General features: G+C 42.1%; 1 protein-coding gene across 4 annotated transcripts in view; it reads right to left on the bottom strand.

Moving 5' to 3' along the window:
* The window catches only part of LOC308384207 (uncharacterized protein), a 44,950-nt gene extending 33,170 nt beyond the window's left edge, over positions 1 to 11,780 (bottom strand). For all 4 annotated transcript variants that reach the window (XM_080862630.1, XM_080862632.1, XM_080862631.1 and 1 more), the window contains exon 1: positions 11,570 to 11,780. In XM_080862630.1, the coding sequence (XP_080718756.1) occupies positions 11,570 to 11,593 (24 nt within the window). In that variant the 5' untranslated portion in view covers positions 11,594 to 11,780. The remainder of the gene's footprint in view (positions 1 to 11,569) is intronic.
* Positions 11,781 to 16,428: the final 4,648 nt, after the last annotated feature.

The raw sequence follows: 16,428 nt of genomic DNA, 5'->3' as shown, positions 1-16,428 counted from the left end.
TGTGAGATTGTAGGTCCAGGCCAACGAAAGTTCGGTGTCCTTATCCGACTGCGGACTGCCTGGACCTACAGCCATGCTGGTGCTTTCTAGAATGTGTTTTATTCTGCGTGTTAATACAAGAGTATTCAGTAACCACACCGTTAGCAGATTTACTAAATGATAAATGATACATGATAATATTGATGATAAACTGATGATATGATGCAGACTAATGAAGTAATGATGAAATAATGACAGTACACGTGAATGATAACACAGTGACAGTAAAATAACATTCCTTATCCTGACAACAATCACCTAATTCAATCTTAACAAAGGGGCTGTTTTAGACCAGCCTGATAATAAATACAACAACCCAGTCCTATACATTTGTTTAAGATTCACATTGAAGAACATAATAACGTGGCGCACAGTGTGACGTCAAACAATGCGCACACCTTTGACGCTGCGTTTTCTCCGTTTTTCTAGTCCACACGTAAATGCAAAAACGGAGTTTTCAAAAATATCCACCCTGGCCGGAGTTTTTAAAAATCTTCGTTTTCAGTGACCAAAAACGCCGTTTACGTGTGGACGAAAGGTGCAAACGCATAGAAAAATCTGCGTTTTCAAAAATACCCGGGTACGTGTGGACATAGCCTGAGCATGCACCAGTTTATTGTATTTCCAGACTTGCTTTCGGCACAATTTACAGTGAACGCTACTCTGTTTTTTGTCAGACTTGAAATAGCTGAAATACCTTCACACTACGGAACTTCTATGGCTCTTCCGTTCGACAGTCTCTCCGGCATTGGAACCATCATCTGTTTTCTCTTCGGTAACCTTCGGTCACGCTCGGTTGATTTTTCTAGTCGGCACACTCATTTCCTCCATTACCCGGGCGGTACGGTGGCTGGCTGCTTCCCAAACAAATACACATGTGCGGCTTGGCACTTGTGCTGTACGTAACAAGTCACGTGACGTGACGCTGCGGCTGTGATTGGTTCGGCTCTGCGCTACTTAATTTGGATTGGCTGGTTTTTTTTTTTTAGTTGTTTTTTTTTTTTTTTTTTTTTTTTTTTTTTAGACGACAAGAGCGGCGAGGTCTATCGCAATAGTTTAATTTTTCTATCGAGAAAACGTTATATCGCAATACATATCGTTATCGTTCTATCGCCCAGCTCTACATCATCCGATATATATCGTTATATCAAACAGCTCTAAACATATCCATCATCCTTTGAATTCTCTCCACCGAACTCTCCTAACTGAAGTTTTTGTGGAAAATATATTATTATGTGGCAGGGCTTTTAATTTGTGACATATTAATCTAGAAGCTAATGAATGTGCAAAGCATAGGGCCTTAGAAGAAGTATTTTTCTTGTAACTGGCTACGTGCCTGCACAGTCAGAACAGGATGTACTCAGGATGTGTGCCGCCATATGATCCTGGGCCTCGTAGTGAGAACAACAGGAAAAACCTGGTATGAAAGGCAGTTGATAGCTTGTTATAGAAAATTACCAAAAAAGGAACTGTATCTAACTGTAACTGACGCATGTTATGTTATCTGCTTACGCATGAAGAGGGTAAACGCTGACATATAAAACAATAGGTTGAAGTGCTTTTCTTTGAGATCAACACGGAAGGTGCCATTGTGTAAATCTCCCATACATGTATGCTAATAAATAATTGTTGGTTAACTGGACCTGCTCTGAGTAGTGGTTGTTTGTTCTCAGCCCAACATCAAAGAATTCGGGACATTTTCTACTGCCATCTGTCACTTGATCACCAGCTTTCTGACAAACAGCAAACAGCAAGTGAAGACGGAAAACGTTGTTTCTTAAGTTTAGACAGGTCCTCGTCAAAGATTTGCCCTCTACACCTCCAAGAACCCAGCCATTAAACTCCCAATGACCCAACAATCCCTGAACTTATCCAAGATGGTGATAAGTTAGATATCAGCAGGAGGTTGAGCAGACAACTGAGCCTAGCACCAAAAGGTGCTGGAGCCAGTGGCAACAAGTCCCATGGGGATGCTAAAAGTATCACTGAATATCTGTACATATAGCCCTTTTCCACTAGCTCAGCATGGCTCGAGTAAGTTTTTAGTGTTCTCCACCAGGTGGTAGTACCTGGTACCAGGTAGGGCAGGACAATATGGCCAAAAATATTTGTCACGATATATATTAGAAAATTTGCGATAACGATATAACTGATGCGAGACAAAATGTCAACACAAAGGTTTTTTTTTTTTTATTTGGAGCACATTTCTACAAGAAAGATAAGTTACCATATTTATTGGGCCATAATGTGCACCGGATTATAAGGCGAAACCAAACAGTTAGATAAGGCGAACTTTACTCAACTCATTCTTCTTGCTTCCTCCACTTCTGTACCATTGACTCATTAATGCTGAATTCTCTCGCAGCTGCTCTATTCCCATGTTCTACTGTGTGACTGATAGAGTTTGAAATCCACTTCATATGTCTCTTAGCAGGTGCCATTTTAGGGTCCTTATAAACGTACAACACGGTAGATGGACCGATCTGACACTGACCTAAATTACTGGATCGGATATCGGAGAGAAATAAAAAAAATGTAATACGATCCAATAAATATCAAAAAAAAAAAAAAAAGCACCTCACAAAACTTGGACATGTCATAACTCAGCTCATAACCGTAACACGTCGGAGCAGTATGCATCACGTGATAGAGCAGCTGTGGCGTGCGAGACCTGTTGGCGTCTGGTTGAGTATTTGTAGCCTCGCTACCAAACCGGCATTTCATCTCCGAGAAAGTTATCCCAGAGAGAAGTAAAGCAAGTGTGTAAGTTCATCTCTGAATGTTTGTAAAGCACTCCAGCGCTAAGCTTAACAACCGATATATGGAGTGACTGCCTCTCTCCCCCTCCCTCTCCTGCTGCTACTTCAAACTTGAAACTGATTAATGATCAGCTGATCGGCTTTTCTGTCGCGAGTCCGTCTCTCTTGTTTGTTTATCGCCCACTTCGCGCCAGAAAGAGGAAATCAGCGGCTGAACAACAGCAGCACGTTTAAGCTTGATAATCTGTGGTTAGAATTTATTTAATATTACTTTCTACACCAGGATCTTTTTCTACGTAGCTGACAGCTGGTAACTGTGCAGGGGCGGATCTAGCAAAGTTTAGCCTGGGGGCCGATAGGGCATGAACGGGGGAAAAGGGGGCACAAAGACATACTTTTCTTTCTTATTCTCATTTAAAAATGTCTAGCTTTTAATAAATAATTATCTGAATCTTACACCCAAAGTTTTAATCTGATGTAAAATGTATAGAAGTCCATTACTGTATCTAGTAGCTATTAAGTCTAATATACCCTAGTAAGCTATAGTACTTTTTCCTTTGGGAAGGTACCATCTGTGCAGTCTGCAATTCTGTTGAAGAAAGATGTTAAATCTATTTAATTATTCTTGAAAAATAGTTGTTTTTTTCCCCCCCACACTGCATCAAATTAAAGTTGATTACATCGATTAAGCATCATGAGGTGGGGTGGTTCCCTATTTTTATTTTTAGCTGGGCGTTTGCAACCCTATTAGTTAGGTTGCTTACTCTTTAAAATACCAGAATAGGGAGGATGGAGTAGGTTTAAGTTTATTAGATTGATCAGTATTGCTGAACTATGAAATATTTTGGGTGCAGTGTATTTTTTTTTTTTTTGCATACAGGTATAACAGAATAGCTTTAGTGTTTGTTTGTTTTTTAAAACTTGAGTATGAACTTATACAAAATGCAGCAAGATATTTAAAAAAACAAAACAAAAAAAAACCACTATATCGGATTCATATCGGTATCAGCCGATATCCAAATTTATGATATTGTATCGGACATAAAAAAGTGGTATTGTGCCATCTCTACAATACGGTAATATTATGTTGAAGTACAGTACTCCGCAAGGCTCCTGACTACGGGAGCCGTAATGCTCTGACAGTCTATTAAGCGGTGCGGCTTCGTAGCTTACCAAAGTCGTACTAAAACATTTTTTGACAAATCTTGACAGAGTGCCGTGCACCACATAAAGTGCTTTTGTGGCTATCTGACAGACAAAAACCAAACCAGTTCCACATCACTGAAGTTGCATGTTTTTAAAAAACAATTCTGGTTCATCCGTTTCATTCAACGATCCGCTTCCGCCCTTCTCATTCTCTGTTGCCGCTATACTTTTTCCGCCATATGCATACTAAAACCAAGGCACTGCGCATGCGTGTTTTACCCATATTCTATCGCAATTTCTTTTTTTCTTATCATTGCCTAACATTATACCGGTATTCCCGTGAACAGTATAATATGGCCCAGCCCTAGTACCAGGAACTTTGTTTTCCCACTTAGTTGGGGCTCCAAGCAATCCAAAAATAATGTCAGACTGCATGTCACCAATTGGCTTGTCAGTGGCAATCGCATGATGAGTTACGAAAATCAAAACACCATTTTTGAAATGCAGCAACAACGGAAATGGCTACACAAAATAGAACACCGTGGTCCCCAAGTCTGAGAAAAAGCCATAAACCAAACACCTGCTATACCATTGCCTCGATGTCCTCATTTGTTGTGGCATTTGTGTTTGAGGTCGAGCATTACTATAAATCTTACTTCATCTGTTTTGTTGTGATTTTGCCTGCAACATGGTAAGCAGTGATGAAGCCCAGAGTGGGTATGCATATCCCCGTGGCAGTTGCACCTCTCTGAAGGTTTTGCAATTTATGACTTTGCCCAAAAAAAAAAAAAAAAAAAAAAAAAAAAGGGGGGGGGGAGCCTGTGAGTCAAGTCCAAACCATAGCCTCTCCCCCGTTTTGACCAATTAGAAGCACAATTGCTTATATTAGAATATATTATCTTGTGTAACACCAAATTAGGGTAATTCTTTTTCAGGAAAATGGCTACAGCTAACTGCTTGCAGACTGTAACCTTGTCAAAGACAATTTCATTTATACCCACTGATAAGGCACATGAGGCTGCCACAGTATTCTCCTGAACAGTGTTGGGAAGGTTACTTTTAAATGTATTCCAATACAGATTGCAGAATACATGCCCCAAAATGTATTTCGTAACGTATTCAGTTACGTTACTCAATGAGAGTAACGTATTCTGAACTTTGGATTATTTAATATATTATCATACTTTTCACAACTACATGAATGCGTTATTGCTGTTTGATTCATTACTATAACTGAATGTTACTCGCCATACCAAAACCAACTAGATTTTTAAATCTTAATATAAAATTGGTAACAGTAGGGTGGACATTAGGTAAGGCTGCACTTTTTGCAGCGATCTCGTATAGGAAACTATTCCGCGCGTATATAAAACAGGTCCGTGGCTCCGAACTGTAGTAAAGGGACCTCTGGCTAATACATCGGAGTCTGTGTCGGGCTCGTAGCCGAAAACTAGCTTTACTTTGTTGTCTGGGTCATAGCTTACTTAAAGCTGGGCTCGTCAGGCACTCTTTTTGGCTGCAGTGGTTATTATTAGATTTACATGCTTCCATCTCCTGCTTTTTCTTGATGACAACTTGTACTTTTTGACTCTCCTTTTTCTCCCTTCCTCGCGCTCACAGACACATAACGGGTATGGCAGTCCATTGTCCCTGCAGCACGGACTACACTGCCCATGAGGCTACAGTCTTTAGGGCCATGCCTGTAACACTCTGCCTATTGCCTTCATACTATTTAATTTTTTTATTTTTTATTTTTTATTTTTTTTTTTAAAATAGTAATTTTAAAAAAATATTTCACGTCATTATGCGGGCCGCAACATGGGCCGCGAGCTCATCATTCTCCAACCAAAATTGACTGAACCAGCCGCAAGAGAAGATCCAAACTATGCTTCACATTGTCATGAATTCCCCCTTACTTTTGCAGTTTTGCCTCCACCACGATAAAAAAAATATAATAACAATAATAACAACAATAAATCACACTTCATGCACAGCTCTCTCTCAGTGTACGTCAAGAAAAATTCGCCATGAAAAATCTGTTTTCTGTAATATTTGCTTGCTTATTACCCACCAGTCTACCGTTGTTTACAGCGCTGTCTGACGCTTTTTTTGGGGGGGGGGGCAGCGCTGTTGTTCTCAGCCCAACATCAAAGAATCGGGACACCTAACCTCAGCCTGGTGGCCCCTCTCTCCAATCTGTTCCTGATTCAATCTACCAAGTTAAGTTACCATGTGTCTTTTAAATCGACCATCATCCAGGTCAATTGCTATGTCTTCTGTACCAAAGTTGGCAGTTTCTTTCTGGCTCTTGTGCCTATTCTGGGTGAAAAAAAATACTATAAAGTCAACAAGAGAAAAATGGTCTTCCTGTGCCAGCCGAAGTGTCTGCCGGTTCACGTTCCTGACATTGGTTCTGTGGTAGCTGAGGTCTTTCTGCTCCTGAATTTGATGGACATGGTAGTCTGAAGGTGCTATGCAGACTTGCGTCGACATGCTCCCGTCTTTGGTACTTTATGATGTAGGTCTTCTCTTCAGCAGGGGGAAAAATAAAGAACCTTGTATTGGGTTAAAACCGCAAGGTAAGGGAAAAAAAAAAAAAAAAAAAAAAAAAAAATCCAAATACAGCCTTTTCTTCTTGTACATTTCTTTGATCACTGTTGGGTTTTCACTTATTTGTCTTTATGGTAAACTCTTCTATGGTCTCCCTTCTTTTTCAATCAATATTTAAACATAGCATTACCGCCATAATGCTTCACTCAAAGGAGACAGACGGAGGATGCAAATATCCATCTCTGATTAGCTGAAGTATCCCTTGGGGAAGGTCACATATATAGAGATCAACTGTACAGATGCACATCCGTGAGCAGATATTCCCCTGTTCTCAAGGCTGTTCCTGCAGTTATCTCCAGCTCCTTCAGAGATGACTTTTATCTTACCTGTTCTTTCAGAAATGTTTTTTTTCCTAAATTAGAATCCCATCTACTTAGTGATCCGACAGCTCTACTGCCAGACAGTTTTTCCCTAAGGAACCTCTGTTCCACTGCTGCACCTTGCCACCTTCTCAACCACATGATGGGTAACATGCTTCCTGAAGGGCCCTTGAAAGGTTTCCACCTTTGGCCTTTCTTCGGGGCAATCGTCAGTTGCTGAGTCTGTCTGATCTGCCCTAGAGCTCCCAGCTGACAATTTCCTATTCCTTAACCTAGAGCTGCCCATCTAAGGCAGCTGTTCCCAAACTTCTTTTGCCCTCCTTTGTGTTTACAATAAAATCTTCTCTCCCCCCCCCCCCAACACAAACACATCCTCCAGCCACACACAAACTCAGATTCCATTGCAGTGCACCTCAAACCTTTTGTAAACAATTAAAAGTAAACTGCAATAAATTACAAGTAGCAAAAAAACCAAAAACACACACACACACACACACACACACACACACACACACACACACACACACACAATTAATTATTTCACATGTAGTTGTTTTTTTACCCAGCACATGATCCCGATGCAGGGGAAACTAATTCTGTCGGTGAAACCTACCATGGCACCGCTGTTGTGCAGGTGAAGCCAAAGGCAAGATATGCTTAATCATATTTTCTAGTCTTTGGCACGGAAGGAAGTTGTTTGGAAGCATATTTGGCGATGCTTCATCTTCTGTTTTGCATTTGTGTAAGAGCCCCATCAAAAACTTGTCCATCATGCTAGCAGTGGAATACTTCGAGGACCTCCTTAATCCCACTGCTACGTCTTCCGAGGAGGAAGCAGAGTCTGGGGATGACTCGCCAATTTCCGGGGGCGAGGGCACTGAGGCAGTTAAACAACTCCTTCGTGGCAGAGCCCCTGGTGTGGATGAGGTCCGCCCCGAGTTCATGAAGGCTCTGGACGTTGTAGGGCTGTCCTGGTTGACACGCCTCCACAATGTTGCATGGAGATCAGGGGCAGTACCCCAGGACTGGCAGACCGGGGTGGTGGTCTCCATCTTTAAGAAGGGGGACCGGAGGGTGTGTTCTAACTACAGGTGTGTCTTGCTCATTGCAACGGGCCATTCGATCCCTATACAACCGTTGCAAGAGTTTGGTTCGCATTGCCGTCAATAAGTTGGACTCGTTCCCAGTGGGTGATGGGGTCGGCCAGGGCTGCCCTTTGTCACCGATTCTGTTCATAATTTTCTAGGCACAGCCAAGTGGCGGAGGGCTTTCACTTCGGTGGCCCCAGAATCTCGTCTCTGCTTTTCACGGATGATGTGGTTCTGTTGGCTTCATCGGGTGATGGCCTCCAGCTCGCACTGGAATGGTTCGCAGCAGAGTGTGAAGCAGCAGGAATGAGGATCAGCACGTCCAAATCTGAGGCCATGGTTCTCAGCCGGAAAACGGTGGAGTACCCACTCTGGGTCGGGGATGAGTTCCTGCCCCAAGTGGAGGAGTTCAAGTATCTCGGGGTCTTGTTCGCGAGTGATGAGAAGGGAGCCGGAAATCGACAGATGGGTTGCACCGGTCCGTCGTGGTGAAGAGGGAGGTCGGGGGAGAGGACATTAAGCCACTTTCACTCACTGGTCACTTTTTGAACCAGACCATTCTAGTATTAGGCTGGACGCCCTTTTGCTTACAGAGCTTCCTGAAATTGTCAGAGCTTCCTTAAATTGTCATGCCATATATTCAATAACGTACTGGAAAAATTCCTAAGAGATTTTGGTCCACATTTACATGATAGCGTCACACAGGTACTGCAGATTTATCGGCTGCACATCGAGGATGGGAATCTCCAATCCTGCTACATCGAAAATAAGCTCTGTTTGATTCAGGTCCAGTCTCTGTGGAGCCAATTTGAGTACAGGGAACTCATTGTCATGTTCAAGAAATCAACTTGAGATGATTTCAGCTTCGTGACATGGCGTGTTATCCTGCATGGACAGCAGCAATACTCAGGTAGGCTGTGGTGGTTAAATCATGCTGAGTTGGTACTAATAAGTCCGAAGTATGCCAAGAAAATGTCCCCACCCCATTAAATCACCAGCAGCAGGCTGAGCTGTTGCAGCATAGTCAAGAGTCATTAGACTAGGCAATGAGTTCACAACCTTCTGTTGTCCAATTTTGGTGAACTGAGAGGAGTGGCACCTGATGTGGTCTTCTGCTTCTGCTACCCATCTGCTTCAAGGTTCAACATCTTGTATATTCAGAGATGCTCTTCTGAAAACCTGGGTTGTAACAGCTGGCTATTTGGGCCAATGTAACATTCTGGACAGTCTCCTTCAGCCTCCCATTGTAATGCTCGGTGTGAACTTCAGCAAGTCATCTTGACCATGCCTGCATGCCGCACAGCACTGAGTTGTGTCCATGAGATTGGTTAAATAAGATAGTTGCACTAACAACATTACAGTTTGGTATGGAAGCTGTTCTGCCAAAATAAAAACCCTTACTCTGTCCAATACTGTACTAACTGACACTCTGAAATCTTGTACTGCTGCTCACTCCTGACACTTTTTACTATTTGCTGATTGACTTTTCTTCTGCTCGTCAAACACATTTCATTGCAATGTTGACCCTGTGCCAAGTATGACAGATAAAAATAAATTTAAAAAAAAAAAAACTAAAACTGAACATGACTGTCTGGAACATGAAAAGCATTATGTAGTATTTTTAGATGCACTTGTATGACCTGTGTGTAAATGGTTCAAAGTGGTCCTCGGAGACTTCGATTTTTTTATTCTAGCAGCTGCAGCACCCCTAGTGTTTGAGAGTTGCCTAAAGAGTTAATATAAACATTTAATTCAAAGGTACATGGAAAACTGTTACAAGGGGCACAAGTATAGAAATATGTAAGAAAAGAAAAAAAAAAAAAAAAAGTACCCTTGAATCTATATTTGCTGTTGGTGGCCATCAAAGACAGACAATGACTTCACACAATTTTATATTTATAAAAAAATAAAAAAATAAATAAAAAAAAATAAAAACCCTCCACGTCCACATTATCATTTTCCAACGTTTCGAAGAGTTGTTCATCCACACTGAAACAACTGAAAACCATTATGTTCCTGCACTGCGCATGCGTGAAATGCAAGATGATTCTGCGTCATCTCCGTCTGCCGTTTATTTACTTTCCAGTGCTTTGAAACTTTGCAGCATAATGTCGAGGAAAAGCACAGTTTTGTTTTGTTTTTTTTAAATGAGAAGGTGGAGTTGTTGCTGCGAGTAACACAAGACTACAAAGTTGCAAAAGCACCATCTCAGTGTGGACGGAAGGCCAAAACTGAGAGAAAAAGATGTGTTTTCAAACAAAAACGTGTTAGTGTGGACATGGCCTTAATCTAGCCTCCAAGTGTCCAGAGCTGCGTCAGCTACTCATTTGTAGTTCAAGTAGTATTTGTATTCAAGTGGATTATTTATACCTTCACAGCTGTTGCTACAAAAAAGCAACACGTGGTAGAGACACATCTGTACCATGAACTAGAGATGGGTCGGTCGTGAACGAAGCGGCTCTTAGGGACGGATCTTTGAAGTGAACGACGGGAGCCGGCTCCTTATTGGAAGTAGTGGGGGAGGGTGTTCTCTCTCGCCGCATGTGAGCCAGCCTTGTGTTTACGCTGAGCAGAAGGGGGAAGGGTGCAAAAAGCCTTGTGTTTGTGCTGAGTAGAGGGGGAAGGGGCTGAGTAGAGGAGGAGGGGCAGTAGTTACACTTGCAGCAGCACCACCACAGGAACAGAGCAGGGAGGTGAGAGAGAACGTGAGCAGGAGACACCAAGAGACAAAATCAACACAGTCATCTCTCTCTCTGCCAGTATAGACACTACCAGAAGGAATCCCTCACCAGATGTAGTACTGGAAGTGAGATACTACACTGATGAGCCCCTTTGCCAGAGAAGTGCAGACCCACTGAGATGGTAGGACAGGGGTGGGCAACTCCAGATCTCGAGGGCCGGTGTCCCTGCAGGTTTTAGATGCGTCCTTGAACCAACACAGCTGATTTAAATGGCTAAATTAGCTCCTCAAATGTCCTGAAGTTCTCCAGAGGCCTGGTAACGAACTAATCATGTGATTCAGGTGTGTTGACCCAAGGTGAGATCTAAAACCTGCAGGACACCGGCCCTCGGGGCCTGGAATTGCCCACCCCTGTGGTAGGAGAACAAGGCTTCCATTTATCCAGGTCTTACATTGTGGCAACATCAGTCCCCTTTGAGAGAATCTGATCTGGTTTCTTCCTGATAGAAGAAACCGGATCAGCTCCTCAAAGCTGAGGCACTTGGTATTTCTAAATGCCAAACTTTACCTAAATTAAAAGATCTGGGTGTTCATTTATTTTTATTTACATAATAAAAATATTTTATATAATAAACCATTTTTAAAAAAACAACAACATCTTTTTACATTACGAATTCATTTGTGCATAATTTTATATTGTTGTTGATAATAAATTAATTAAAGCAACAAAACAACCTGAAGAGCCGCTCCGGAGCCGAAAGAGCTGGCTCTTTTTAGTGAATCGAGCCAATTAAGCCGGTTCTCAAAAAAGAGCCGGAATTCCCTCATCACTACCAGAAACCTTAGGACAGCCACGAGAGAAGCCTGGTCACGACGCCCGTTATCGCCGCGATACCCTGATATTGATACAACAATCAATGCACCCACCTGGCATTTAAAGCTGCACTCCATGTTCAGTTTACTGGTGCTGTAAACCAACTAAAAACTCTTCTCTCCAGACAGGAAATGTTTAAAAAAAAAAAACCCACACAAACAGGGGGGAAAAAGTCGTCTTCTAAGGCATCGGCATGCAGCTCCAGTCCAAACACCAGCACACGGAGCGAATTGTTTCGCTCTAACCTGGGCTTAGCTGGCGGGAGATTGCTTTTTAAAGCAGCAGCGGTCTGACTCCTCCCTCCTCTGACGCTCAGTTCGTACCGGCAGGAAGTTGTGTGTGAAACGCGGGCATGGAGAGAGAGTGTTGTTGTCGTTCTACCGCTTTTTGTCGGAGAATTTATTAGTACTCAAAGAAAATAAAGCATTTCAAATAATGTGTCGCTCCTGTAATGAAACGAAGAAGGCGACGTACTGTGAAACGCAACACAGTATTGTTTTATGCAGGTGACATAAACGAGGAAAATATCCGTTCATTAAAAAAAAAGGTAGAATATGAAAAGGTTGGAAAGCTGTGGAGGTATTTTTGCAGTGTCGCGATCCTCTCTCGATTGCTCCCGATCCTTTTAATTCTGGCACACCTTACTGCAATACAAAATCCCTTTATTACCAATGCGCATTGGGAGATCAAACACAGTACAGAGACTTGTGCAGATCTGAGGATTCGTTCCTCAGCTACTACTTTATATACTTTCTGGCTGAGTCTTAAAGACCTCACTCTTCCCAAAACACGTCAATCACGTTTCCTCCTGAATGCCGGAATGGCCCTTTGTTCACTCAGTGGTGCTAGTTTCAGTAATAATGCAAATGTACTGTTTATAAGATTGGGGAAACCTGCAGTCAACTGCTACTGAAGAAGTCATTTGGATGAGTGACGAAATGTTTCTCCCAATGAAAATGCTACAACAGAACAGAATCAACTTTTTGGCATAAACATAAAACAATAACAATCTTACAAAAACAACCTCCTATGCCTGCTGCAAATGTCATAACACGCTGATCTGAAACCACATGCTCCCTATCTTTGTTGTTATGCAGAAACTGCGATGTACCCCCTCCTTCTAACCTCACAGACAAACTCCCATCCTGTCACATGTCTACTCTTAAGCACGCATCCTTATGTGCCTATTATTCTACTCTACATGAGAGTACAGTACGGTGCTGGATGTAATACTTTATCTAACTCCTACATGCGTGCTTATCAATTTGTATCATATAATTTCTACCTTCCACCATAGTGAAGGCCTAGCTTTCTTGTTTATCTGTGTGTGTGTGTGTGTGTGTGTGTGTGTGTGTGTGTGTGTGTGTGTGTGTGTGTGTGTGTGTGTGTGTGTGTGTGTGTGTGTGTGTGAATCTCCACATAAACTAAATGAAGAGTAAGTTGTCATCTATCCCACGCTATAGTGACCTTTGACATCTCCCACAGCAGCTATTTTTTATGGCATGTGTATTTGTGGAACTTTCCCTTTCATGAAAAGAATAACTAAACTGGACTAACATGATTTACTAACGTTAGAGGCATGTAATTTACTTAAATCTAACTAACAAAAAAGCAAGTTTTATTCCTGTTGTGCTTGGGATCGTTGCTTCAAGGATTGTTTATTTATTTGTTTGTGATGAGGGAGGGAGATCAGATGAGATGAGATGTTATCAGAACCAGTGTGTAATTGGCACAGTGGATGGATGTCAAGCCCCACTTATTTTTGCTCCTCAATAATAGTGACACATTCATGGAACAGAGAAGAAATGAACTGGACTGAGCTTTCTTTTTCTCAGCAGTGCGCACACAGCGAGAGACTTCTCTGTATGGAACGTGTAGCGACCCAAATTAAAATGTCTGTCTATTTATCAGTTTATGTCAGCATGTTAGATCAATGTCTGAATGGTGCAGTGTGCTGGAAAAAAGAAAAAACACACACAAGCTCATATTAAGCATGTGGCAGAGGGGTGCAAACATGGACGGCTCGGGATCTGGTGGCTTTTAATGTTTGCTTTGGTGTTCTTCTACGGTTCATCACCTCTGTGAGATTATTCTGTTATCATATGTTATCTTATATCTGTAGTTAAATTATGTTAAATGGTAAATGGCCTGTAGTTATATAGCGCTTTACTAGTCCCTAAGGACCCCAAAGCGCTTTACATATCCAGTCATCCACCCATTCACACACTGGTGATGGCAAGCTACATTGTAGCCACAGCCACCCTGTGCACAGCGCACTGCCCAGAGGCGAGGCTGCCGGACACTGGCGCCACCAGGCCCTCTGACCACCATCAGTAGGCAACGGGTGAAGTGTCTTGCCCAAGGACACAATGACCGAGACTGTCCAAGCCGGGGCTCGAACTGGCAACCTTCCGATTACAAGGCGAACTCCCAACTCTTGAGCCACGATCGCCCATAACTGCTGTAGGTCATATAATATCCTTTAGTCTAGATTGTGTGCTGTGTATGTAGCTTAGTTTCCATTATATTTTTGGGTTAAAAGAATGTGACCATTTTTGGATTTGTTAGACAGGCGTGCATTACCCTGTACCCTTGATCTGCTGTGAATGTGTTACACTGTTTCTTGACATTTCAGACTGCTAAGCAGAAAGACAGGGAGCCGAGGTCATAACTTAGGCGCCGTAACAGAGAAAGAATGTGAATGTTTAGGCTTTTACGACTAGGTGGGGGCCACTAGAGGTTATAAGAAGCTGAGTAACCCGTCACCATTTTGAGACTTGCTGTGACCCTCTTCATGCATGTCTCCCCATCATGATGGCTTGTGCTCATAAGTGTTGAATTGTATGGAAATAAATGATTGGTGATTGAGCATTTACACACCGAGTATTGTCCTTCCTTCAGCCCAAAGATTAAAAGAATTGGGAGATTTTAACACCTCAAACAGGGCAGCTGTTACACAAGGATTTTTAGGTTTTAACAGTGGAGCAGTTTGTACATTCAGCTTCTTCACCTCTTTTCAGCAGAAAGTTCTACTTCAGCTTTTTTCAGCAGAAGGTTAAACTTTTTCACCTCTCTTCAGTACAAATTTCAGCTTCTTTACCCCCTTTCAGCAGAATTGTCAGTTTTTCACTTGTTGACAGCAAAAATTTCTGCTTCTTCACCTGTTTTTGACAGAATTTTTACTTTCTTCACCTCCTTTCAGCACATAGTTTTACTTCCACTACAAGGAATTCACACTGCATTTTCACAGGAAATGCAACTTTTTCTAGTTTGTGACCCAAAGACTCAAAGAAGATTAGAAGATTGTGATCTTGAAATATAAAAATAAAGTTATATTTTATTATTTTTCATCGCTCAAAATAACAGTCACACTCGTGGAAGCTGGTATATCCGCCAAAACATCGTGCATTTATTTACCCAGCGTTTTGTGTTTATTTTTATTATTATTATTCTGTTATTGTCATTATGATCCTTTGTTGTTGTTTATGCTGATTGTGTGCTTGGGGTTTACACCTTTTTGTTCTTAGAGGTTTGGTGTTGCACTCCCTCTGTTTTGTGTCTCCCCATGTGAGTCCAGTCTGTGCATTTCCTGTTTTATTTTGATCTGTGTCTTTTGTCAGTGTGTTGCGTTTGTGCTCTCCCTGTCTCGTCAGTGTAATCAGCACCAGTCGTGTCTCCCAGCTGTTTCCTCTTAGTCCTGTTCACCTCTTGTATTTAGTGTGAGCGTCTTCCCCTGCTTGTTGTCGCGTCGTACCATCGAACTTTGCTGTGTGTTCCGTTAACCTGTTTGCCTGTCCGTTAGTTTGTTTTTCCCAGTTTAGTTAGTGTCCTGTACAATCTGACAAAAAACTGTCAATAAAGCTGTTTATTTTGAGTTCACCCTCGCCTCCGTGGGTCCTGCATTTTGGGTCCATTTCCCTGCCTGCCTGCACACAGTCATGACACTGAAGACAGTACAACATTTAATGATGCCTAGGCAGATTTACTTCTGACGAGAGCGGCCTACCAGCATGCCTAATTCCGTCGATCTTCGGATCCACATATATGAGCATTTCTTCTCCATCATGAACTATGTTACAAACAAACACTGCTCACGCCTCACAGACGACAGCTTACAGTTTTGCGTAACCTGCTAGGGGGCAGGTTAGCTTCACGGAGTGTGTCGTCATAGTGACTCACTGAGGCTCCATCTGAACTCGCTTTGTGAAACCGAAAACCCAGAGTTTTCGTTAACTCAGGGTATACTTACTCAGTTTTTCCACTAAACCGGCTTCCTGAAACAGGGCCCTGTTTTGATAACTTTATGCTATTAAGGTGATGCATTGAGGTTGATATATGTTCAGCTATATAAGCAACACATGTCAAAGTGTCCAAGCAGAAAATATGCAGAAATCCTACAGTTCAACGCTCTGCAAACAGCAGGCTGTTGGTGCATTACTCGGTGTCTAAGGACAGAATAACATATGATGGCCTGAACGGATTTGTTTTCCTCTGAAATGCTGTTTCTGTATCAAACTCTTGGGTCAGGGAGCATGGCTCAGTTGCTCTTATTATGTTTTTTGCAGCACCTTTCATTCTGCATTTATTTCAAGTTCAGTTAAACTGAACGCTCTTTCGTCTCACCTGTTAGTTCCAGGACCTGCACAAGTGCTAGTTTTGGTGACGCAAAACACTCTGAAGGCACGCCTTGGTTTGAATCTAGGAGTTAAAAAGGGCTTTAAGGTGAACCAGTGTCACAGTTTTACAGATGTTCTCAAATGATTGCTTTATGTTTCTTACTTATGCTTTTATCTTAATGTTTAATGTCAAGTTTAAATGTTTCCCTTGGGCGAGAACTGGAAGCAATTTATCAGGTTGTTATACAACAGGTGCCTGAATCGCTCTGCCCTACCTCTCCAAGTGTAGCTGGGTC

Source organism: Rhamphochromis sp. 'chilingali', assembly GCF_963969265.1.
Source record: "Rhamphochromis sp. 'chilingali' genome assembly, chromosome: 17".
Classification (NCBI taxonomy): Eukaryota; Metazoa; Chordata; class Actinopteri; order Cichliformes; family Cichlidae; genus Rhamphochromis; species Rhamphochromis sp. 'chilingali'.
The sequence above is the reverse complement of the archived record's forward strand: the minus strand, read 5'-3'. Positions and strand labels throughout refer to the sequence as shown.